Source organism: Cebidichthys violaceus, unplaced genomic scaffold, assembly GCF_023349555.1.
Source record: "Cebidichthys violaceus isolate CVI_PGR_0920_01 unplaced genomic scaffold, fCebVio1.0.p SCAF_21, whole genome shotgun sequence".
Classification (NCBI taxonomy): Eukaryota; Metazoa; Chordata; class Actinopteri; order Perciformes; family Stichaeidae; genus Cebidichthys; species Cebidichthys violaceus.
This window is the reverse complement of record NW_027176384.1, coordinates 12,498,143-12,524,788: the sequence shown is the minus strand read 5'-3', so window position 1 is coordinate 12,524,788 and position 26,646 is coordinate 12,498,143. Positions and strand designations below refer to the sequence as shown.

Sequence of the window (26,646 nt, the reverse complement as noted above, 5' to 3'; positions counted from 1 at the left end):
GAGGACAAACCGCGAGAACTAAAGCATCTTACGTCATAATTTATCAACAATGTTGCATCCAAAATAGACTCTGAATGAATTATGGATTGGTTTATGAACTACAGGTCCACACACATTTAGACTTGCTTATTTATTCACAACTTATATTTACAAAAATAGATACTTATTTTTTTTCATTTCTGGGAATAAAGATTATTTTTTGGCAAACGCTGAGAGAACAGAGCGAGGTAAAGACTCTCGGAGCTGACAGTGAAAGGGTTAAAGGCAGAAGCATCGCAGGGTTAAAGGCCAACAGTTACTGCAAAAAGTTCACTCATGTGGTTCCTCCGCACATTTAAAAAGAAATTAAGACGAGAAGATCGATGCCAGTCTCATGTCTGTACGATCAATTCGAAGCTGCAGGCGCTTAGCTTAGCTTAGCTTAGCATGAAGACTGGAAACAGAGGGAAACAGCTAGCATCACAACTATAAAGCTCACTAATGAATACGTCATATCTCATTCGTTAATGAGAACGTTTTAGAGTTGCTTGTACGTGTATTTTTTATCTTTGGCCAGAGCAAGGCAAGCTGTTTCCATACGTTTCCAGTCTTATGCTAAGCTAAGCTAAGCTAAGCGGCTAACTTTTTTTTTTTGTATTATTTGTGAGAAAATGTCAGATTTGAGCTGCAGATTGATCAACACACCTAAAATATCCCAAATATGACTTTCTAACAACAAATAAACATTGGAACTTTTAATTTTTAAATGAGCGCAGGAACCTGAAGCTAAGCCCTCAATGTATGAAATGTCAAGTCAGCTGAAGAGAATATATATACACATATATACACACACATATATATATATATACATATATATATATGTATATATATATATATATATATATATATATACGTATATATATATATATATACGTAATATATATATATATACGTATATATATATATATATGTATATATACGTATATATATATATATATATATATATATATATATATATATATATATATATACGTATATATACATAATATATATATATATATATATACGTATATATACATATATATACGTATATATATATATATATATACGTATATATACATATATATACGTATATATATACGTATATACTATATATATATATAAAACAATATATAAAAGAGAACAATAAAATAAAAAATAACAAAAAATATATTATGAACACAAGCACATATCAAAATGGGATGTATGCCTCACTGGAATGGAATAAAAACATTTAATAATAAAAGAACTACAAAGAGCAATCATTTTACGAAAATGGAACAAAACAAAAAAAGGTTTCTATAAATACAAAAGGTGCTCCGTCAATGTCCTGTAAAAAGCCTCACACGTCATATTTTAATAAACTTTCCACTGGAACAAATGCCAAACATATCTATTTATATCTATTTGAATTCATCACAATGTGATTCAAGCCAGACACAACTGATAAGTGAACTCATGTAAAAAATATTCAGTGCAACCAGCCTCTTAATTATTATTAATATTATTATTATTATTATTATTATTATTATTATTATTATTATTATTATTATTATTATCATTACAGTGTATTAAGCAGAGATGGAACAATCAGCAGTGGGAACTACTGTATGAGGTTTGCTCCAGGACACTGAACCAGCTCTACAGGGGGTTTGTGTGTGTGTGTGTGTGTGTGTGTGTGTGTGTGGTGTGTGTCTGTGTGTGTGTGTGTTGACATGAATCTCAGGAAGGTCTCGTTGACCGTTCGCTCCAGCTCGAACACTTTTACTGCTGCTCTCATTCGTCCTCTGCTCCAGAGACCTGAGGGACAAGAGAGAGGTGAGTTCAGTACGTTTATTTGTATTTCATGGTCACATTGTCTCAATTTAGTTTTTTAATACATCGGTTTTTATTTTGTTTCTGCTTAAAACAACTTGTGGTGAGGGGTCACAGGTAAAAAAAGTCTCAGAACTACTTTTTCGGGAGGATTGATACACAAGTTGTTTTCTGGATCAATACCATGATAGAATGATTAACCCTACTGACTATGATTAAATAAATGAATTGATATTTATTCCAGGTAACTGATCCTGTGAGCTCACCTGTGCAGGTCCAGCAGCAGGTTTTCGGATGTTTGCGTATCGTTGCTTGTATTTCTGAAGGGTGGGTGTGTCTCCACCCTGCTGGGCTCCACGGCCTCCTTCTGTTGCTCCCGAGCGCCGCCACGCCGCCAGGACGACGGCCGTCGTGTCCTCCCATTGGTCGGGATACTCCCCGCCCAGTCCGAGGAGGTGCGGCTGCTCGTCTTCGAAGGTCGATAACAGATTCCTCGACTTCACTGAAAGAGGAAAAAAGACATTTTAATTTAGATATTATCTATTGATATGTCACCGTTTTCTTAAACAGGTTAATAAAGTTTATAAAGATCGTAATAAAGACGGTGTGTTTTGTGTGTTTTGTGCGTGTGTGTGTGTGGGCAGGATGGGACAGGAAACTGAATTTGATTGTCAAGAAAATTATATCTGGTCTCTGTTATAAAAGTGTGTGTGTGTGTGTGTGTGTGTGTGTGTGTGTGTGTGTGTGTGCGTGCGTGTGTGTGTGTGTGTGTGTGTGGGAGGTAGGAGAGAGGATGTAGTGAAAGGTCAGCTCTTGTAATCAGTAGCTATGCCGCTTTCTATTATTGCAGCGTTGTAGGTGGAATCTGATTATTGCCGATGTTATAATGGACTCTGCAGTTTTATAGCCGGGAAAATAATGATTCATTACAAATAGAAAGAGCAGGAAGAGACAGTTTAGCTGAGTACTTCCAATAATGCAACAGGACTCCATGATATATACTGTATGTATATATATTTATATTTTGAGTTGCATTCTTTGTAGTGTATTGTGATTGGTTTTAATACCCGTGTACATTTAAGACACTTGTTTAAAGGAATACCCCCGAAAAAAAGTGTATTATTTTACTTTCTTTCCGTCTCATTTATCTGGTTTTAATAATAAATTGTAATACTTTCTCTTTAGCACTTTGTAACTATGTTGAGGAACGTGCTACACAGATGAAGTTATCATTATTAGGTTATTCATGATGTCTGTATGACATCGGTTTAATTTGTATGTAGAGTTTAACCACCTGTGGTTGTGTAGGAATCTTTGACAGCCAGCTGTTTGGAAGCGAGGCCAGTTTCAGTGATGGTGGAGCACGGAGTCAAACTGCTGGGGTAGAAACTCCCCAAAAACAGGGCAAAACACAACACGACCACCTAGAGAGAGACGGGGGGGGGGGGGGGGGGGGGGGGGGGGGGGGGGGGAGAGAGAGAGAGAGAGAGAGAGAAATAAATACATTATGAATCAATGCTAAGCAGCTAATGAATGGAAGCAGATGTTTTCAATTCAATATTTTAATCAGTGTTTCATCACAACAATCTCCTGTTAGCACACACACACACACACACACACACACACACACACACACACACACAGTGTAGTACCATTAGGCATGATGATGTCTGGGTGCCGGCCATCCTGCAGGATTTGGGAACTTTACCGGCCACCACCGCCTGCAGAGACTGCAGCTGCTGTAACAGAGACCTGAGGAAGAAGCACACACACACACACACACACACACACACACACACACACACACACACACACACACACACACACACACACAAGTTAGATACATAACACACACACACACACACACAAATAAGAAAAACGTTATCTTTCCTCTGTAGGGTTCGATCCATAATGTTATACACTTATAATTGATATAGTTTTTATATTTGTACAACTTTTACTTTAGTAAAAAATCTGAATTTTCTACCGATATACACCACCATAAATACAATTAAAACATCAGTATACAGCAGTGTAAAGGAAGTACATGTACTGCACTGTACTACTACTACTACTGTGCAAGTACTGTACAACTTTTATGCTACTTTATACTTCTACTCCACTCCATATCAGAGGAAAATAATAGACTTTTAACTATGTTTATCTGACAGCTTTTGGTACTTTGCAGATTCAGATTAATAATACAAAATATAATCAATAATAAATTACAATGCAATAGACTAGAGATGAAGTTAATGCACCAATAATTATAACACTGTTATTTATTACTAAAGGGCCATTCTGCATAGTAAGTACTTTTGGTACATTTAAGTATATTTTGATGCCAACACTGATGTACTTTTACCTCAACAGTAAGTTACATTTTGACTGTAACTTGTAACAGAGTACTTCTTCTAATATTGTCAATATGTAAATAAAACGACGTGCATGAGCAGCTACAAACTGGCCCGGTGTTAATGTCTTTTATTCAGCGCCAGTCAGAGGATTTGTTCTGTCGTTTGCTTCATTAAAAAGACACACACACACACACACACACACACACACACACACACACACACACACACACACCATCCAGGTGCATCAGCATCAACACACACACACACACACACACACACACACACACACACACAGATGCAAGCGGTTCATTTAACTTTCAGACAGTGACGATGAAGCGCACTTTAACCACTGAATGGAAAACAAGACCCTAAACAGCTGTGTTCCAGTCAGCTGCACACACACACACACACACACACACACACACACACACACACACACAGCTCATCCAAGCACAACGAGAGTGAACAACGCCGGCTCGAGCATTTCACATTAAAAAACAGCCTCATGATTATGCATGGCTGCAGAATTGCCTATGAAGTGATCTAAAGGGAGCTTTTGATTCCGCAATAAAGATTCAGTCAGCGTTTCCCCTGTCAGCTACACCGTGTGATAACAAACAAATGCCTTTAAAGGGATTGTACAAATAAAAAGTTGGCTATAAACGTGAAGTCCCGGAGGATGTGTCAAGACAGACTAATCCAGAGAGAGACATCCCCTCTCTTTAATTTCCTGGTGTTCGGTTTGTCACCGCTGTTGAATCGTGGTGACCGACGGGAGGCGAAGCCGTCGCCTCTCCTGCAGCTCACTCATCTGTGTCACCAGACAGAATCTATGAAGAGCTCCGGTCTTTTCCTAAAAAACTGTGAAAAGCTCCCCCCCCCCCCCCCCCCCCCTCTTACGTATCGATTCCAGTAGTCCGGTGAAGCCGTGAGTGGTCACAAATAATGACATTACCAGAGGAAATGGTTGGTTAAATTAACGTCAGAGCACAGAGACGCTGAGCTGAGTGGTGGAACAAGTACTCAGATCATCTCCTTAAGTGTAATAATACTCTGTTACAAGTAAAAAGTCCTGCATTTGAAATTCTACTTGAGGAAAAGTGTTACCAGCTAAATGTACTTGAAGTAAAAAGTACTCATCATGCAAAATGGTCCCCTTTCAGAGGGTTATATTATGCAAATGAGATAGCTTGTACACACAACTGTGCAACAAGATAATTAAATATAAATAAATAAATAATAATAATACATGGTAATATTATTTCAGAACTAAAAAGAACATGATGAAGTATGATAGTAAGTACGTGGAGAAGTACGACAAGTATGTTATGACGTAAGATAAGCATGTGATGACGTACTACAAGTATGCAATGAAGTACAATAAGTACGTGATGAAGTACACTGAGTATGTGATGAAGTACAACTCCAACCTGAGTCTAATCAGCGACATATGTAACACATGTGAGGTTATTTGGGACCTTTAATCTATAAAGATTAATCATATTTAATTTAATAAGTTTTGTACGTTAAATTAAAGGAGCTGTTAAATAAATGTAGTGGAGTACAATATTTCCCTGTGAAATGTTATAGGATATTGATATACTTAAGTAAAGTACTTTAACAGTACTTAAACTACGTTGTACCACTGCATTGTGTATTGTGATGCGTTGATTATGACCTGTGATACACACAAGTAGGAAAATAAAGATGATAAACAATCCTTTTGTTTGCATACTTCACAGTGAGAACTACTTTAATTAAATGTTTTTAAAATACACCTTTCAGTACATGTACTTGTACTGTGTCTGAAGTCGGTCACGAGTGTATTGAGCGTGTGAATGTGTGACTGTGTTGTTCTTACTTGTTCGTGCACTCCAGAGTTTCCACTTTCCTGCGTAGTTCGTGGTTTTCGTTGGAGCAGGTCTCCACCCTGTGGTCAGACAGGAGTACTGCAGGGTCAGTGACTGCAGATCATTTAGCATTTAGCACAACTCGATGTAGTTCCTCTTTATCATGATGTAATCTGCTGCTTTTATTCTGAACACACTCATAATTGCACACTTGGAATGTCCCAGTCTCTCTGGTATGATGAAGAATGAAGAAGAGGAGGAGGACTTACTTCTTCTCCAGAGCGTCCATGTACTCTTTCTTCTTCCTGCGACTCTCTTGAGCCGAAATCTAAGACAAAGTCATATACATATATTATTTAAGACATAAGAACAGAGACTATGCATCCTCTCTATTTATCAGAGCAAAAACCTAATTGAGACTAAATGTATCATGACATTTAACTCACAATAAGTGGCCTGTAGTTGACAACTTGAGCGGATTCTTAATAAATGATACGGATGTCGATATTTACTGGCCCGTCAGGAATCTGTACCTTGTTTTTGATCTTCCTGCGGATCTTCTTCAGCGCCTTCTCCTCGGCTTTGGTGAGCGGCAGCTTGGTGGGCACCGGGTAACCTTCGGCCACCAGCGTCCGACGCTCCTCCTCAGTCAGCATCAGCGGGCCCGACCCCTGCAGCTTCTACACACACACACACACACACACACACACACACACACACACACACACACACACACACAAATGAATAACAACATTCTTTGGTTATGAAGACCCATGACATGTTGGTAGAAGCCAGTTATAAACAGGGGGGGGAAAAGATGGATTATAACACTGAAATAAAGATTGTAATTAGCAGAGAATGAAAATGTCTCGACGTATTTTTGTTATGTGTGACTGATTTGGAGTGGTGGATTCCTCACATGGGCGGCGGTGAGCAGAGGGGAGTTGGAGAGGGAGGAAGTGGCGCGAGGCGACACCTTCAGGCCGGCCTGGGAGGGAGGAGGGCTGGTGGGGGAGGTGGGGGAGGACAGGCCGGGCGGGGCGTGGACGGGGCTCTGGCTGCCCTCCGAGTCGCTGCCGTGGGAGCTGGGAGGAGTGGGAGGCATCTGCAGCGACTCCAGACCTGGAAGGACACCGTTGAGAGGAAGATAAATACGTATTAGAAAGTGTTTCAGGGGGAAGGTTTACAATCAAAGCGCCTTTTTTTTTGCAGGGAAACCCAGATTAAAAATGCTTCATGCAACCATGAAAAGTTAAAATAAACTGCTGCATCAACCAATGACCAGCAGGGGTCAGTGTAGCATCAGATAACTGACACGTGAGAGGGTGAAACAGTTCAATTCACACCTTTGGGTGAAAGATTGAGGAACTGGTCCACTTCATGAGGCTCCAGTTTAATCTGAGGGATGATGTTCTCCTCTTTTATCTGAGGACAGAAGAAGAGTGATGACACAGTTACAAACAGTGGAGAAAAAAAAAATCACCAAAAATATCAACGATCGTCACACCTAACTCTCACCTTGAAGCCTTTGCCCTGGTTGTGGCTGCTGACGGTGGTCTGAGGTGGGGAGACGGCGGCGGCGGCGGCAGCTGGGGCCACAGCGGGGCCCTCGGGCTCCTGGGGCCCCCCGCTGGAGGAGACCAGAGAGAGGGAGAGGGTGGGGAGGAGGGAAGGAGTCTCACACAGGAGGCTGTCAATGGCGTCCTCCTGCTCCATGGGCCAGTCAGCTGATTCTCCATCAGACTCTGCTGCACAAGAGGAGACATGGACTCCTGTTACTGTGGAGACTGATGTTCTTAACCTGTGTTTTAAAACTGATTCCACTAATCTGCCTCTTACCTGCGTCGCTGCCTTGCTCTCCGGTCAGGTGCGACAGGGGCGACTGTGGTCGGCTGTCCCCGCAGAGCGAGTAGCTGTGCTCGGCCGTGATGTGAGGCGGCAGAGGGGAGGACGGGGACAGGTCGCTGCCGTCCTCCCCCTCCATGGCCTCCACGCCGCCTCGCACCCCGGACAGGAAGGGGTCGCTGAGCAGCTGGCCCAGCAATGCATCCTGGGAGAGATCGTCGAGGAGCTCGGAGAAGTGCTGCACGAGACCAGGAAGGAAAATATATACTGTAACCATCTTATTTAATACAAGCATAAAATATCAATCTGAGACGAGGACACAGACGGATAATTAGATAATTAGAAGACACATAGTGAGAGTGGAAGACAGCCTGCCTGTAATTACAGACGGCTAAACCTTACTACCCTCAGGGAACACTAAAGCAGCCAATTAAAAACGTGTAAAATTGTCTTTCACTGTTTCTCTTTCTGTGTGTGTGTGTGTGTGTGTGTGTGTGTGTGTGTGTGTGTGTGTGTGTGTGTGTGACTCTCAGTGTGGAGACACATTTACAAAAGCCATGAAGAAGACATGGTCCTCCTCCCCCACATTCCTGCTCTCTCTATCTTTTCCTTCCATCTCTCAGCGAGGTGAGCGTTCAGGTGTTGTGACGAACAAAAACAAAAGGCCCCGCAGGTGACGTGTTGATAACACACTGACACACATCTCCTGTTAGTGAGCATGGAACTGGTAGAAACCTAGAATTACTGCTGGGGAGCCAGCAAGTCATCACCACCTGATGTTTCTTTTCTTTTCTTTTTTTAAAGTATTTTCATTATCATTTCATCTGCAGAATTTGTTTTTGGTTGTCGTCAACAAAATGTGAGTAAAAAGTGTCGGTCACAATTTGTTGACAAATGTCTCTTTTTGTTTTTTCTTAATAATAATAAAATCAGAGAAAAGCAACAGATGCTCATGTTTTAGTTTGGGACAACAACGAATAGATTCTTTTCTTCAGTATTTTGAAAGCTGAAAGAATAAGACTTAAGAATAAATGAACTACTTTGCTGTTAACTAACACAATGTTTGAATAAGTCTAATAGAAGTAAGAGTGACTCATTATTGGAACAGCAACATTTTTATAATATAACTGTGTGACATTCACATAAAAACTACAAAATAAAAGTCCTGTCCTCAATCAAACTCATCGCTCCAGAAGGAACGTGAAATGATATGAGAGCAGTCTGGGCTCAGCCAGTGAGAAGGAAATAAGCAGTTTAAAACAAAAACACGTGAAACTGAGACATCTGAAACTGTTCACCGAGAAAAGGAGAGAAAGGAAATGAAGGAATCTTTATTCATGCGGAACATTTCATACACAGAGGAGACTCAAGGTGAGTTTAAAGTTTAAAAAGACAGAAGAAGAGGAAGAAAAGAGAACAACTAAAGACAAACCTGCAGTTTTTAGCATAAAAAGTTAAAGTCTAATAGAGTGTAGTTTTAATTAAGGAAAGAGATTAAAAAGAAAGAAGAAGGGAAAGGAAAGAAAGAACGAAGAAAGGACAGAGGGGAAAGAAAAGAAGGAAAAAAGGAAAGGAAAAAAGGAAATAAGGAAGGAAGAAGGGAAAGGGAAGAAGGGAAGGGAGAAAAAAGGAAATACGAAGAAAGGGGTACAGAAAATGAAAGGAAAGAAGTAAAAAAAGGACAAGGAGGGACGAAAGGCAGTAAGGAAAGAAAGGAAGGAAAGGAATTGAAAAGAAAAGAAAGAAGGAAGGAAGTTAGGAAGGATAGAAGGGAAAGTAAGAGAGGAAAGGAAAGAAGTGAAAAAGCAAAGGAGGGAAGAAAGGAAAGGAAAGATAATCTACCATTCAGGCATATTTTGTTACGTAACATCAGACAAAAGGACGTACGGATAGACAAGAGTGAAATCAAGATGGAGGAAACAGGAGGAGGGCCAAACATGTGGCTTCAATTACAGGCCGAGAGACTTTCTATTACACACACACACACACACACACACACACACACACACACACACTGAAATGACCTCTTAACTCCATAAACACACAGCACGCTCCTGCCACCATATGTTGCCCTATAAGGCTGCTGGTTTCAGGCCTCTGTGTGTGTGTGTGTGTGTGTGTGTGTGTGTGTGTGTATGTGTGCGTGCGTGCGTGCGTGTGTGTGTGTGCGTGCGTGCGTGCGTGTGTGTGTGTACACCGACAGCGTACCGTGAATCTACTCAAGGAGGGAAGACAAATATTTACACATTTATCCATCAGATGGGTCCATTTCCACCTTTCAGCTAAGAAAAGAGTGCACGTATGAGTGCGCTCGAGCCAAAACCCATCACAGGCGAAACCTTTACAGCAGTTCACGACGCTTTACAGCGTCTCCTGGTTACCGCATACATCTGCTGCTGGTATAGTTGTTCAGTTATTGACAGCTGAGGGTTTGGCAAACGAATAAAATAGCACTTGTTGCGGGAAAATATAAAATATATGAAGTTAACTCCATTAAAAGTGAACATTTATTCGAGTTTAGAGAAAAATAGTTTGACAACATCCTCTCAAAGAGGGAGTAAAGAAAAGAGATTGATCAGGTTTCAGCTGAAAAAGAGGAGAAAACATCATGATGGTGAAAGAGGGTGTAGTTTTTAGGGAGGAGTAACTACATCCAGAACCCATCTTTAAAAAAACACAAAGCCATATTTTGTGGGTTTAAATGACATCACAAATGTCACAATTTGACATCAACTTTTAGTTTTGTCAGATCAATATAAACCATTAATAAGACAAGATAAACATCCTTAAATCTGCATGCAAATCATAACAAATAAGAGGCTCCTTGGAACTGCAGAAACATCACATTTTTACATTATAAAAGTAATCCAGTGATACTTGTCTGTAAATCCATAGGTGCACTGCATACAAGAGCAGGTTATAGATAATTCAGCATACTTTAAATGATGCTAACTTGCCGAAACGTAAACAAACACAGGCTACAGCGGGGCTCAGGTTTAAGCTCACAGCTAAGTCACAGTGCCAGCCGTTTACACAGAGAGGAATAAAGCCTCATGTTGTTCAAGAAAAGAAACTGGGAGAGGTCCGTCTCTGCAGAACCACACCAAACGCACACATATAGTGAGGATTTGTGTTCGCTCCCTGTCATTTTCTGTGTGTGGTTGTGGCCGAGAGAAGAAAATGTGATGCAGGGCAGCAGACCGGGCTGCAGGATCGGTCACTGGTCGGGTGTAACTCATCACACACACACACACACACACACACACACACACACACACACACACACACACACACACACACACACAACAGGAACCTCTTTGTCTTCGCAGCCCAACACAGAGGCGTTATTTGGGGTCGACTGTAACTCGACACTCTTCGGCTGGGAAACAGAACTTAAAGCCTGAATGGGAAAAACTGAGAGCGTAAACTGGAACTAGGGCAAGAATCCGTAACCAGTCTGAAGGAGCAGTGGTGTTAACAAAGAGCCTATTCTCATGTTCTTTCTGAGCAACGTATCGAAACACTGCAGAGGACGTCGCTGAAAGTGCAGATTGTTATCTTTTAATGAAGCCACAGTGAAGTCTGTCGACGGAGGAGGAAAGACAGAGATTATCTCTCCAGTTCTGGGGAAACAGAAATCCTGGTTCATCCAAAGAGACACAATCCTCTCAGAGGCCTGATCTTAATACAAATCAGAGAAACACTGATGAAGAGAAGATGCCGAACTGGGTCAGAAAAGTCTGTTAAACAATCAGAGGCAGAACTGAGAGCTGAGTTTGAGCCAAAGAGCATCTTGTTTTTTGTCACGAAGTTGCTTTTTTGGAGCCAGAATTCATACCAATCCATCTGATAGCTACATTTCACGCTAAATTACAGATTTCAACCTCATGGTGGCGCTACAGGAAAAGTCAGAGGATCACCAAAGTCATAAGGATTCATCCTCTGGGGATCGGGAATGTCTGTACAAAATGTCATGCCAATCCATCAGACAGTTGTTGAGATATTTCAGTTTCTTAAAAACACTCCCAGGCAGAGTGGCGAGTGATAAGCCTTCACAATAAAAGCCTGGACAGCTGTGCTGGTCAGTATTTAGCAGTTAAATTAACGGTCTGGGAGTGGAAGAGGAGTGGAAGGAATGTCCTCTCAGGCCTGTAATTCTTCCGTTAAATAAAAGTAGGATGTCTGTTTTAACGCTTAATGACCAGAAGTTTAAAACTTCAGAGGGAGGAAGAGGAGGGACGTTTGATGACGTAACACCTTCCTCCCTTAAAGAGCAAAAACAGATGTGAAAGAGTACTGGCATTACTAATGATGCAAACACACACACACACACACACACACACACACACACACACACACACACACACAGAACCAAGGGTCATCTCCCTGGGGAGTGTGTGTGTGTACCTTGCCCTGGACTCATCTGTGTGTACTTTTGCTGATGATACAACTTCACAAACACACTAATAAAAAAAAGACACACTCGGAGTTATGTCGAGATAAAGTCAATCACTCATTTGTTTGTTTTGGATCCAGGTTGAGGACTTGTTCCAGCCACTATAGACCACCACGCATTACCACCACGTGTCCCATCATAACCAGACTAAACCAGTATTAAAGTCCCGAGAGATATCTGACCGTTTATCTGCCGCTTTACTGCGAAATCATTTATTCATAGTTTCATTTCCACTGTTTAATAAGTCACCAATAGGTTTATAATCTGTAGCTAATGGCTTTTTTTTTATAGATCACTCATTTATAAGAAAGTCTATCTCAAATAAAAGTCCATAAATCCACTTGGAAATCATAGGAAATAAAAGTCTCCTTATAACTGCAGAACAGTTTTGGCATTATCTTCAGTATAACAGTAATCCAGTGATACTTGTGTGTACCTCCATGGGTGCACTGTGAACAGGAGCAGCTAAGAGCTAATTCAGCATACTTTTAATGACGCTAACTTAACAAAATGTAAACAAATCCAGGCTACAAATACGCCGCGTCAGACTTTTAAAACCCCTGATATATATGTCAATAAGTCATTATAAGGCTCATGAGCCGTCTAGTCCGCTATGTTAATATTTAATTAATAATTAAGTAGTAGTAATACGATACAAGTGAACTCACGGGTTAAACTCTCCATTGGAGTGAAGCGAACTGATGATGGAGGAGGTTAAATAACAACCTGGCAACACACAAGTTGTTCTTATCAATGGTTTATAACTGATTTATAAAGCATTACTAAATTATTTATTTAATATCAATAAAGTAACTGGTTGAAACCTTGTGAATGAATATACATATATATAAATAAATAAATGTGCCTTTTCTTCACAGATAAAAACTAGTAAAACAAAACTTTGTTTATCTTGAAAGTTGTCTGAGTGAGATTAAAATCTAGTGTTTTCGTTGCTTACACAGGACACTGTTGAACGCATGCACTGAGAAGATGCATAACATTATAGAACAGGTGGTGAAAACCAATCGAGAGACAGAAGCGAGCCTCGTTTTAATTAAAAACTTGTTTCAGTTTCAGTTTTGTTGCAGGTTTTTTGGGGTATTTCTACGAGGAAACAAAAACACCTCTGAGCTTTGCTCGATTGTATCGTGTCACTGAAGGGGAAACGTTACTCTATATCCTTCTTTTTATTTCCCAGTAAGTCCAGAGACTCTCAAAAAATCCAGTTCCTCTGCATTCGTAGTTAATTCCCACCATTCTGACCCTCTGGCGAAATTCCCACCAGAAAAAAAAGTTTGCATAAACCTCAGTTGATGCGACTGCATCCCCATTCCTGCAGCTGTGAGCCGAAGTGCAGCAAGTATCTGCTGGAATGCTAACAATGTGCGCAAGCAGTTTTTAACACTTGAAGAACATGTGTAGAGACTTTGTCTGCAGAGCGGCGGAGATTCCTTCAGCGCATCGGAATACAATCTTTAACACTTGTTGATAACTTCAGGTGCATAAAGTCAAATTGAGCCAGGAAACTAGTGTTTGAGCAGATTAAACAGCTGATAACAAAACCAATGATTGTGCAGCAAACACGCTGGCCGAAAATCCAAGAGGTTTCTAAAAAGTACAACTATTTAGTCTTTTATTCCAGTTTTCAGTGATTTATTCCACTATAGTCGACAGGCCCACATGAGGCTTTACCGGGAACACTAGGCACAGCCTCAGCTTTTCATCAATACATGTACTTTGTTCGGACCAAGTGTAAAGACTCGGTTGCGTTTTAAGCCAAATGCATGCTTAAGTTGATCTTATTAGCACCACACAAACTCAAAGCAGAGCTGAGAAATTTGACAAAAGTGCTTTTTTTGTTAGCTGGATCGAGAATACAATTTTCCGTGAAAACGTGTATAGAAGTATAAAACAGCTGTTCTGCACCGCAACGAGCCAAAACAACTAAAACCATCCTATGTTTGCATTAGTTAACCCTGATAGTGAACAGGACTATATATCACCCACCATTTGTTGGAACAGCTCTGAGACTCGAGGCCATCTCGGCCGTGGCGTTAATATTGTACGTGTCAGCATAATCAGACGAATCCCAGGCCTTGGAGGGTTTCTGCTATCTGGGCCTTATCAGCAGGGGGGGCCGAGCCCAGCGCCGAGGCCTCGTGTCCGGGCTGTGTTGGAGGAGTTAACATGGTGCAGCTTCATGTGTGACACCATCATTTCCAACAGACACACAAACACACACATCCGTCTTGTTGACATCATTCGTTCCGTAATGTCTGGGGAACTAAAGTGACCTCGCTTCACAGAAATGTCCTCGTTGTGAAGGAGACTCAAAGTGGTTCTCACAAGGACAAAAGTGTACACACACACACACACACACACACACACACACACACACACACACACACACACACACACACACACACACACACACACACACACACACCCCGATTCAGATTATATACGATATAATTTGTCTTGGACTCGCATGATTTGACACGGCATCGTCTCATCATTACAGTTTCCTCCATAGTTGCAATAAATAAGAAACAAAGTACCAAAGCAAATCACAACCACACATGATGCACATCTTAGACAACCAGAGATGAGATCAAGCAACATGTTGCACGCACGACCCTGCAGCCTCGAGCAACGTTGTTCAAAATCGTTGATCCCGAGAGCTTGATTTGAGCCACATTTCATCTACTAATCAAGGACGCCATAAGTGCACCGGGAAAAAGCAAAACAGTCATGGAAGGAACTCAGTTGCCGAAATTGAGTTGTTTGCTGTGAAGACGGAAGTTTATTTTGAAAAGACCATATGGTCTACATGCAAAACAGACAATTTGATACATAAAAAACAACATAATCTGCCTTGATATTATCATATTATTCATTCTTTAAACAGAATTGTGTCGGGGGTGGAGTGATGGTAGACGGATGTAAACAACAGGATGTGAGGGAGGATAACAGGAGGTGTGACGTCCAGCAGTGTTTACTCTCCACCCACAGTGTGAGGACAGGATTAAACACACAGCGCCTGAATGTGACACAAATCACAGCAGATCCATTACAAACCAGCTCCCAAAAAACCTCAGGGTCCATTTCCTGTTCAACACCGTCGTCCTTGACCTTTTTTTTTTTTCCCGGTCTCATTAATGTTTTCACGCTTTATTTAAAGAAGTGCACGCAGAGCAGCGACAGGAAGTGCGTTAAAAATAGGAAGTGTCACAGCGGCGACAAAGAGATCCGGAGCCAAAGTTCACATCTATGAGTCAGTCGTTATCTGACGGGGACTCTGCTGATATTAGAGTGCAGGTGTGTGTGTGTGTGTGTGTGTGTGTGTGTGTGTGTGTGTGTGTGTGTGTGTGTGTGTGAGTGAGTGAAGTAGTGAGGCCTCACAACAGAGACGATATAAAAAACAGACCCAGACGATGACAAATGGAAAAAGCTCTCATTTTCTCCTACTCATAGGCCCCCCTTCTGGTTTAATCCCCCCATCTGGCTTCCCAAAAGTTCAAACTCCTATCCTCAAAACACACACACACACACACACACACACACACACACACACACACACACACACACTTTCCAGTCTCTGTCATTCTGACCGATCACAGAGTACAACCCCCACTCTGCCCACACACACACACACATCCAAAACACACAGTGACCCTCCAGATGTTACGCAATGACTTCACCAGACTGATAGAAGCTACAATATCAGCTCGAGGCCGGCAGTGTTTTAACTTTCCTCACGTCAACAAAATCCCACGACAAACAACAATGAATTAAACCAACGAGTATCGTCAGTGTATCCTGATAAATCTTCTTCCTTTCTCCACCACTTTGCCCTTTGAAAATAACTGCACTAGAGCACCAAATGAGGATTAATCCGCTGCTGAAAATAGTCCCTAACAAATGCACTACTTCTTCTGTTTCTTTGATGAAAACTACAGTGACCAGCAGGAAATTACTCCAGTATACTATATATATTGTAACTTGTTTTTAAAGAAATAGTCCGACACATAACTTAACACTGGCCTCAAACACAGCTGAGACTGTTTGTGTCAAAAACAAGCACAGCTGTCTTCTGATGTCTCTCCCTCTCTCATCCTGAGTGTGTGTGTGTGTGTGCTCGTTATAAACTGGGTCAACACACACACACACACACACACACGAATAACTTTTTCCATCTCTGCACTGTAACACTGACCGGTCACAAAGTACCATTAAACACACACACACACACACACACACACACACACACACACACACACACACACACACACACACACACACACACACACACACACACACACACACACACACACAGACACACGCAGACACACGCAGACGTTACTCAACCAGTGAACTCCTTCACCTCTTTCTAGTTTTCCCAGCTCTCCTTTTGTGTTTTTTAAACGTTCCTCCTCCAACACAAACTGCAAACTTCTCTCCTCTTCATGAGGATCAACTCTCTGTGGTTTAACTCACTGAAACTTTCTTCTGCTGCAAACTTCAAGACAAGAAGTGGTGAGATTTTAGAGGAAGCTAAGCTTAACGTCTTCGTTAACGAGTGCTGTCTTTGTGTTTATGTGTTTTTGCTGCAGGATTTAACACACAAAACATTTGTTGGTTTCTGGGTTAAAAAACTGGGTCAATGCCGGTCTTGAGTACTCCATAGAGATCGCTTTAATCAATAGCAATCACTCCCGGGAAACTTGTTTGGGCGCGCCTCTGATCTCAATTCCCCTTAAAGCGTCAGAGTTCTGTGAGAGGGACGTTTGCCAAGTAGAGGCATGCTTGAATGTCAAGTCTCTCACACACACACACACACACACACACACACACACACACCACTATGTACGGATGAATGGGCTTGTTCACATCTCTTTAAATGGAAAGGTTCACGCAAGAGAAAAGGTGTGATGGAGAGTTGTTCTTTCAGAGGAATGCAGAGACAAGTATGATTTGAACAGAATGGGTTTTTAAGTAGTAGTGGATTCCACTACTGATATTATGGATTTAAGTAATATTTTTGCAATATTTTGTGTCTTAGTATGTTTATATCTGCCTCCACCTCGCTGAGATAGCCGATAAAAGTCACCCAGACATCAGATCTTTCCCATTTATTATTTATTATTTAGTTGTGAGAACAAAATCCATTTTCCTCAAAACATAAAAGACAATGAAGGTTTGTTGCATGGGAATGACAATTTTAGGAGACAAGGCCCAATTTTGAGTGTATGAAGTTCATTTAAAAGTAAACAGATGAAGTAAACCAGTGAAAAGAAAGAAAGAGACAGTTGGAGAGGAAGAGAAAGATGAAAGAAGAGTCAGGAGGAGAAACAAGGAGGTTAAAAAGCAGACTCAGAAATGGGAGCAATGGAGGAGTTTCTGGTATTTTGGACAGGAGCCGACTCGTCCTGACTCTCAGCTCACCCTGGAGGAGTGACGAAGGAGGAGTGAGGAAGAGGAGGAGGTATGGAAAGAGGGGTGAAAGGTTAACTAGACAGCGGATGGAGAGGTTTCTGTTTAAAGCTGATTGTACACTTTGAGTCAGGATATGAGCTGCAACATCCATAAAAAAACAAAAACATCAGAGCGGGTCTCACAGCTCATACTGTTTAATAAGCACATGAAACACTTTGATGTTTCAAGCCCCAAAAACTACATCTAAATACTATTGATTTAGCAACTTTAAAGAACATAACATTCTATTTCTTGCTACAAACTTATAGCTCAAATGTCCACCTCTGTGTCTTTTAGAATTGATAAAGAAAAAAGAAAGAGTGGCGAGTTAGATGCATTTTCACCAGGCTGCAATTACCAAACAGCTTCCAGACTAATTTTAGGGCTGGGTGTATAAGCTACTCAGGGATATTAAGCCCACACCCTGCTAACCACACACACACACACACACACGTGCACACACACACACACACACACACACACACACACACACACACACACACACACACACACACACACATTTCAAACCTTTTATGGTGACTAAAGCAAAACCGGAGGGGCCAGACGGGGGACGGGGAAATGCAGAATCAAAAGAGACAGACAGAATTATACAGAGGAGGTAAATTTAGCTTTGCCTCAGAGAACGAAGGCTCCTGTGGATTTTCCATAATGATCCCTCACACGCTGATTACTACCTTCGCTTTGCTCCCAAATGGCCGTCCGCCTGCAGCAAAACTTGAGTCCACTTTCAAAGTCGGGAGAAAAGTTGCATCAGATTTGGAAAAAAGAAGAGAGAAAACGTTTCCTTCATGCGTGCATTTGCACACCATGTGGAGACCCGCTGTCACTTTCTAAAGCCAAAAGAGTTCAAGTCAGCAAGGTGGCTCTGATTAAAAGCAACGTAGACAGATATTGTGAAATGTGCCAAATATTTAATGGGTGGAAAAACCTCAGGAGTAGCCTTTAGACCCTAAGACACCAAAACCCTGAAATACGCGAGTATTTTGAGTACGGCCTTAACATTTACAACCAGTGTGTGTTGCTATTTATTGCAATGTCTTAAAGAAAAATGATCTTATCTTTCAACCTGGGATTTCATTATTGTGACTATGACTATATATTTAAAATATTACATAAATAAATCTAAACTCTTGTCTCTTAAAACCTGGCTATACCTAGTAGTAGTAGCACAGATAGCTCGCAAGTAGCAAGCTAGCTACTGCAAGTAGCTAACTAGCTTTTGCCGAGTTTGTTTAAGTTTACTAGCTCTTGTATGAACATAACATACTGTATATAACATATAACATGTCCAAGTAGGATATCCAAGTACAGATCACACATTACTGTCAGGTGTAAATGGGGTTTTAGTTAGACTACAAGTAAATGCAGAATTTAGCGACATGGATTAGCTATTTAAGCTAACTGTGAAGGGATCTACTTCCATGTGTATGAAACATATCTTATATTGATGTGTGCCACTTTAATTAATCAAATTTAAACCAGTGACCAAACCTAATATGGTAATAAACAGTAAATCAGTAAGCAGCTCCAATTTCCAAACAAGAATTAAGAATTAACATCCATGCTAGGCGCTATGTAACGCTAGCATGCTAACATGCTCAAAATGCTAAAACACTGTTGCTAAGCAGGTTTACCATGTTCCCCATTTTAGTTTAGCTTGTTAGGATGCCAGCATTTGCTAATAGAGTGGTGCAGGGATTTTATTTTGGATGATTGGGTGTTTTAAGTTTCTACAAGCAGCAGAAATATAATCAGAAAATTGTCCATATCATAATATCTTAAAAAATAATTGATGTAAGTATTCATTTAACCGTAGCCTGTTTCACACAGTGAACTCTCAGTCGACCAACCTGAAAATCCGGCACCACACCTGCAGTAATAACACGTCATTATCTAACACAGGTGCATTCCTTTAGGTGAGTTAAAGATGGAGAGGCCGGTCTGGTTGTAATATCAAAACTGGAACACAGTGGTGGAATGTAACCAAGTACATTTACTCAAGTACATATTTAAAGTACTTAATTTTACTACATTTATCTGAGAGCTTTAGTTTTTTTTCAGATGTTTTTCATCCCCTTCCAGGTAAAACCACATATCTCCAGATGTGTTGATGTTGAATGTTTATGATAAACTAAAGGATGAAGTGTTTCCTTTATGTGTTGAGAGAATCCTCCTACTTCTTCAGCTAAATAAACTCTTTAAAAAGCCTCTAGGATCATCTGGAAAATACATCTTCACAAAGCTGAAAACAGGCTTGTTTGTTCTTTTTAGAGATTTCTTATAGAATATGATGCCTCAATGTAGATTCAACTAGTTAACAGGATAAAAAGGAGTTCAAATGCAACATACACATTCATGCAGCAGTGATTTAAATCTAGAAACATTATGAATCAAAGTAAAACACTTACAGGGAACATTTTACTTTCAGATACTTTAAATAAATGTTGCCAATAATACTTGTACTTAAATAGGTTCTGAATGCAGGACTGTTACATGTAGTGAAGTATTTTTTTACACAGTGTGGTTGGTATTAGTACTTTTACTTCAGTAAGGGATCTGAATACTTTTTTGATAAGTGCTGAGTAAAACTGAAATACATACAGACAGAGACACTCGAACTTTGATTGGCAGTAAAATGGTTGTGAAATTATGTCGTCATTTACTCATTATCTGTATATAAACTGTGTGTGTGTGTGTGTGTGTGTGTGTGTGTGTGTGTGTGTGCTGCCTACGGACTGACACAACAGACACATGGAGCATTCAGAGAGAGACAGAGCGAGGCCACCGGCGAGCAGGATGCCCTGCCCCGACGGAGAACAGGCTGAGCTCAGTGAGCACACGGATCGGGCTGTTTACCTTTCGACTCCTTGTGTGTGTTTGCACACTATAATAATAAAGCCACTAGTGTGTGTACTCACATCCTTTACTTGAGTAAAAGTACAAATACCACACTGTGAAAATACACTGTGGAAATATTCAAAAAGTAACATTATTATCAGTAGAATTTACTTTAAGTTTGAAAAGTAAAAGTATTGATTTTGCGGTAAAATGTATATGTTGCATTTTAACTCCTTTATATCCTGTTAACTAGAAACTAAAGTTGTCACACAAATGTAGTGGAGTAGAAGTATAAAGTATCATAAAATGGAAATACTCAAGTAAAGTACCTCGAAGCACAGTATTTGAGTAAATACTGTCAAAGCCATTATATGAATTGAAGTGCTGTATTACAGCTGGAGTTTGATTTAAAGACACAGGTAAATCTTTATCTGCAGGTATGCTGTGTGTTATGTAAGCACACACACACACACACACACACACACACACACACACACACACACACACACACACACACACACACACACACACACACACAGAGCTGGAAAGCCCTGCAGCGTGAGCAGAGCAAATATACTCGTTTCCTCTGCATGTCCTCTTCTTCTCTCCACGAGTACACCATGTGCTGAGCGCAACGCCAAGTTTTTTTATAATGACAAGTATGTGTAAGAGCATGAAATAGCATTTAAAGCCGCTTTCTCTCTGTCTATTTCCTGATCTGTCTGACAGGAAGCCAAGCTTTCTAAACTCAAAAGCAGACATTTGGTCAAACCAAGACAGGCGGTTATCTCCCAGCTGAGCATTAACTCATGACTACGAACACTTCATGGTGTTCAGATCGATCAAAGTCTGAAGAGAGAAAGACACTTCGACTTCACTGACTTGAGGGGCTCATGCTGGAAATATACTTCAATAAAACTTTAAAGTTAATGTGAGGAGCTTTTAACTGGTTATGAACCGGTCTCAGTTTAGTCCTGATCCTCTATGTGACCCTCATAGGTAAACGAGACCATCAGAGAGAAGATGGTCTATGTCTATAGAGTTATTCTTAACGCTCATCATCGGTGTCACCGGGTCGGATTCTGGTGAAATCAGATGAAATCATGCAGGTTCACCAGAAACTCCTTCAGTTCAGACTCCAGCAGAGACCGGTCCACCGTGGACAGACCCAGATCCTCCAGCAGAGACCGGTCCACCGAGGACAGACCCAGATCCGGCTTCACCTGCAGCCTTGGACCTGCAGTCTGGAGCTCCGAAAGGAGGAGGAGAGCTCAGCTCCCAGCAGCAGCAGCAGCGTCTCCTCCTCCTCCAGGAGCAGAGCTTCTCCTCTCTGGTAGTCAACACCGACACCACGCTGCTGGAGACCCAGGACGTATTGCTGGACCCGCTGGAGGGAAGGGAAGCACGGGAGAACCAGAACCAGGACTGAGAGGGGCAGACTGTCAGACCCTGCCGCAGTTAAATGAGAGCTTTTCTAAAGGGACTCTGGTGCTCAGAAACACAAAGTTAAAGTTCCTTGTAGCAGCTTTAAATTGTCCTCATCAATACGAGACATTTTCAACTGTCATTGCTTTTAATCTTTTGTTTTAATTGATATAGCCATATATTATCCTGTTTGATTTCAGCTGCATCTGTATTTATTGTATGGAGCTCGGTACCATAGAACTTAATGGTTCTCCCTCAGCGTGTTTAACGAGGTTTTAAATACAAATTAAATAAATAAAAAGAACACTGAACATCACTTGCAACATCATATTAATTCCCAGTATTTACATATAGTAAGAAAGATGTTTTTGATTAATCGATTAATTTGACCTCCTGTTTTGGAGGTTTGGTTTTCTCTTTCCTGAAATAGATATAACTCACTTCACATAAATACGTCCGTTGTTGCGTCAGAGGCGCACGAATGAAAGGAGATAAAAGAACAAACTCCACCTTGGCTATGACGCTATGCTATTATTCTAAAACCTGAGGAACTTGATCATAATACGAGCGGAGACAAAGAGAAGGAGACGGGAGGGACGTCTCACTGATGAGGGAGGCGGAGATCGAGGATCCCACACATGCGACCGACCGAGAGGCTTTACATTGTTGTGAGGAATCTCACGTCAACAAAACCCCCGGGGAGAGAAAGTGAGAGTGAGAACGTGAGAGAGAGAGACCCAACAAAGAGTCCAGTCTGTTTCCCAAGCTGCCCGACACTCAAACACTGCCGTCTTCATGCATCCCCCACTCGCACACACATGCTATTCATGCTTTACTATATATATATATAGAATATTCACCTCTCTAACAAGAGCATCTTAGTCCCGCTGCTTAACACAACCTGACCTTTGTGTGCCATCAGCATTAGTGGCAGAGCGAGGCTTCATGTTTAACACCTGGAGAGGTTCAACTTTGATCTTCTTATAGTTGAGAGCAGTAAAGTGGGACAGCAGCACAAAATGGTTTTGATACAACGGCAGGAAATGCAGAGCCAAAATCACAGGTATCAACTAGTCTTGACTTATTTATTTATAATGCATATTGATAGTCAAAACAAATAAGCGTTTCTTGACACAATTCTTAAAGGGTTAGTGTTTAGGATTTGGTTGCATCTAGCGTTGTGGTTGCAGATTGGAACCAGCTGACTCCCTTTCCAAGACTGCGGTACTTGAGCTGCTGAGAGCAAAACCTTGGTATCCATACCATAATAACACTACTATAGGAGCAACGTAGGTGTGACAGCAGCAGGCCGTACCAACGCTTTCGGAGAACTACAAACAGACTCTCTCTAGAGCCAGTGTTTGTTTTGTCCTTCCTGGGCTACCGTAGAAATATGGAGGTGCAGCATGGCGGTCAAGAGGCAACCCGCTCCCTGTGTAGATATGAAGTTTTCTAAGCCAATGAAAACACAAAGACTCTTAGTTTCATGTGATCATACACAAACGAAAACAAAGTTTTTAATATTATATTGCGTTTCTGCTAAAAGCTTCACACTGGCCCTTTAAAGCGGGTTAGATAATGTGACTTTAAATGTCATCAGAAGTTAAAGAAATGATGGACAAAACTAGTAGAATAAAGATGCAAATTTAAAAAGGATTTATCAAAATCGCAGCAGCAGAAGTTGAGATACCTGTTTAGTATCTAGTAGTCAAGCTCCAAAAACACTGCATTTCCCACAATGCAACATTCACTTACCGACTGGTCTATGTGTTTTTCAAAGAGTAGAAATGCAACAGTCTAAAAATACTACACTACAGGTAAAAGACCAGAAGTATTATCAGCAGAATGTAGCCAAAGTATCAAAAGTAAAGATCACTATGCAGAATGGCTCAGTTCAAAATCTTGAAGAATATTATACTACTGTTTTTATCACGAGAAAATATATATGTAGAGCTTTTTAATGTTGTGGTTTATCAATGTGGAGACCGTTGTTTTCCATTTAGCAGATTATCTTCGGAAGATCTTTGTTCTCATCACACAATCTTCCAAAACCGTGCAGTACATGTTGAACAGCTGCAGGACTCGTAGCCTCGGGACTCGTTTAAAAAGGCCAACATTCACAGCTTGAACGCTCTGAAGTTTTATCAGCACAAGTCTTTACCTGTCTGCAGGTTTTCCTACAAGAGTGTGTGTGTGTGTGTGTGTGTGTGTGCACATGCTTGTGTGTGTGTGTGTGTGTGTGTGTGTGTGTGTATTGTCTAAGTTTCAGGGCTCAATAGGCCTCTGTGGTGTCTGATTCCCGTCCTGCAAGCCAGCTGGATTTTTCCCCTGTAAACCCAAATGCTCCCTCCCATCGTCCACACACACACACACACGCACACACACACACACACACACACACGCACACGCACACACGCACACACACACACACACACACACACACACACACACACACACACACACACAGTCTCTGGCTCACTCACACACACTCTCCTCTCGAGAGATGACACACTTCAAAGTTAACACACAACTGAAGGCCATTTTAAAGCAGCTTTCCTGAGGAGATGCTGTGTGTGCAACTTATTTCTGCAAAATGGCAAAAAAACAACTTTACGTCTTCAGACTCAGACATGTTCACAAACTATTCAACACCGTCCCCGAGAAATAACGTTGTTAAAATACAACTGATTTGCAACAACAAATACGTTTTGTAAGAAACCTAATGCCACATTTTCAACTTGGGGGGCCTCAAAGCAGCGTCACTGGAGAAAATAACTGACGGAAAATATCTGTCAATGGAAAAGTAAAAGCTATGAGTATAGCTGAATAAAGGGCCCTCACACCGACGCAATGCTCCTAAAATCTGTCACTATTTGGTTCAGCTATGACCTGCGATTTGCTATTCATAAAATCCAAAGAGAACGTATGAAAACAGTTATTTTTTCAATATGATATTAAGTATAAACTCTATATAAAGTGGTACATAAAGTGTACCACCCTGTGTCACATAAAGCATCTGAGTTATAACCTTTCGGACCTAAATGTTCATCACAAGTTAAAACACTAAAAGAACATTACAAGTCTTATTTTGAAGTTCCATATCCTCAAAAACTAGTTGTTTTCTTTTGTCATTCATAGACAGAGAAAAAACTATTTTGGTAATTTATGAAGCAAAAATATTCTTTGTTTCCAGTCTCTCAAAATTGTGCGAAAAGGCCAAATATTTTCCTATTTCCAGGTTCTCAAAGGTGAGTAGGTGCTCCTTTTTAAATGATGAAATATGAAGTAAACAAAACATCTTTATCTCCCTTATCTCTCATTTTAAATACTTTGTCACCGTCTTGCTAAAAAGTGTGTTTCAAGGAAAAGAAAGGGAGGAAAAGGAGGCTGAGGAATCATCAAAAAGAAGTTGCATCCTGGACCTCAAGGCTCAAAGTTGTGAATGGAGAGCCGGGTACCAACACACACACACATACACACACACACACACACACACACACACACACACACACACACCTCCCTCCCCCTCCTCTCAAATTGATTAAGAGGTGATTATTTATCACTGACAGGCTTCAGAGCCAATCACCAGGACCCGATCACCCCCCCCCCCCCGATCGATAACTTACATTGGTGTAGAGCACACGGTCGATCTCTCCAGCCTCAGACAGCTCGCTGAGGTTCCGGTCCCAGTGTAGAAACGGTTCGCTACCGTCCAGGATCTCCATGATTTCCTCCACACACACACACACACACACACACACACACACAAACAAACACACACACACTCTCTTCTGGCCGGTTTGTTGTTGTTGTAGAAATAAAAAGCAGCGAAAACAAAAACGTTTTGTTTTGTTGCAGTCGGACTGAAAACCAAAACTCCCCAAAAAAGCTCCAACTCCGGTGTAAAAAGAGAGAGTTTCCAACAACTTGTAAAAGGAAATAAGTAAAATAAATAGAAACACGTGCCGTTGGTTCAGACTTGAGGGATAAATGCTCGATGTGTCAGAAAGCTGCAGCAGTCACGTTAAAGCTGAGCGTTGTTGTTGCTGATGATCATCTCCTCTCTGCTTCAGCTTTCTGCAGCCTCCTCCTCCTCTTCTTCTTCACAGCCCAGACACACAGGAATGCATGGGCGGAGTCACGGAGAAGCAGAGAAATTGGGGGAAAAATGAACTCAAGAAATAAAAGAAAATCAACATAAAGTGAGCACGACTGTTAACAAGTAAAAGTGAAAGTGCTAGAATACACTGGAGGTTAAATGTAGGCTGTAAGACGTGAAGTGGTTCATCTGTCCCAGCTGTTTATGACACTAGCGTCAAATACCTATAATAACAAACTACAATTTCCGGTTAGGAACTTCAAAATAAAGGCAGCACGCCTCATTTCAGGGCCTTTGCTGAAAGTTTTAGGCAAAATAAAGTTAGTAAACAGTAATAATTATAAAAATGATATTATAAATTACCTTTCACTTGTGTAGAATAACAAGATAAAAGCTTCAGTCTCAAGACAGCATTATCAGTCCAATTTGTCTGAACGCATTCTTTAG

At 41.0% G+C, this 26,646-nt stretch overlaps 1 protein-coding gene across 1 annotated transcript; it reads right to left on the bottom strand.

The window, feature by feature from the left end:
• Positions 1 to 1,192: 1,192 nt before the first annotated feature.
• creb3l2 (cAMP responsive element binding protein 3-like 2) lies at positions 1,193 to 26,377 on the bottom strand. Its single transcript, XM_068717453.1, is given in 14 exon segments — positions 1,193 to 1,783; positions 1,785 to 1,818; positions 2,100 to 2,209; positions 2,211 to 2,335; positions 3,128 to 3,257; positions 3,486 to 3,585; positions 6,052 to 6,120; positions 6,310 to 6,368; positions 6,574 to 6,720; positions 6,960 to 7,162; positions 7,387 to 7,465; positions 7,559 to 7,785; positions 7,880 to 8,123; positions 25,727 to 26,377. Coding segments are annotated over 14 exon segments (1,788 nt in total). The 5' UTR covers positions 25,826 to 26,377; the 3' UTR covers positions 1,193 to 1,621.
• Positions 26,378 to 26,646: the final 269 nt, after the last annotated feature.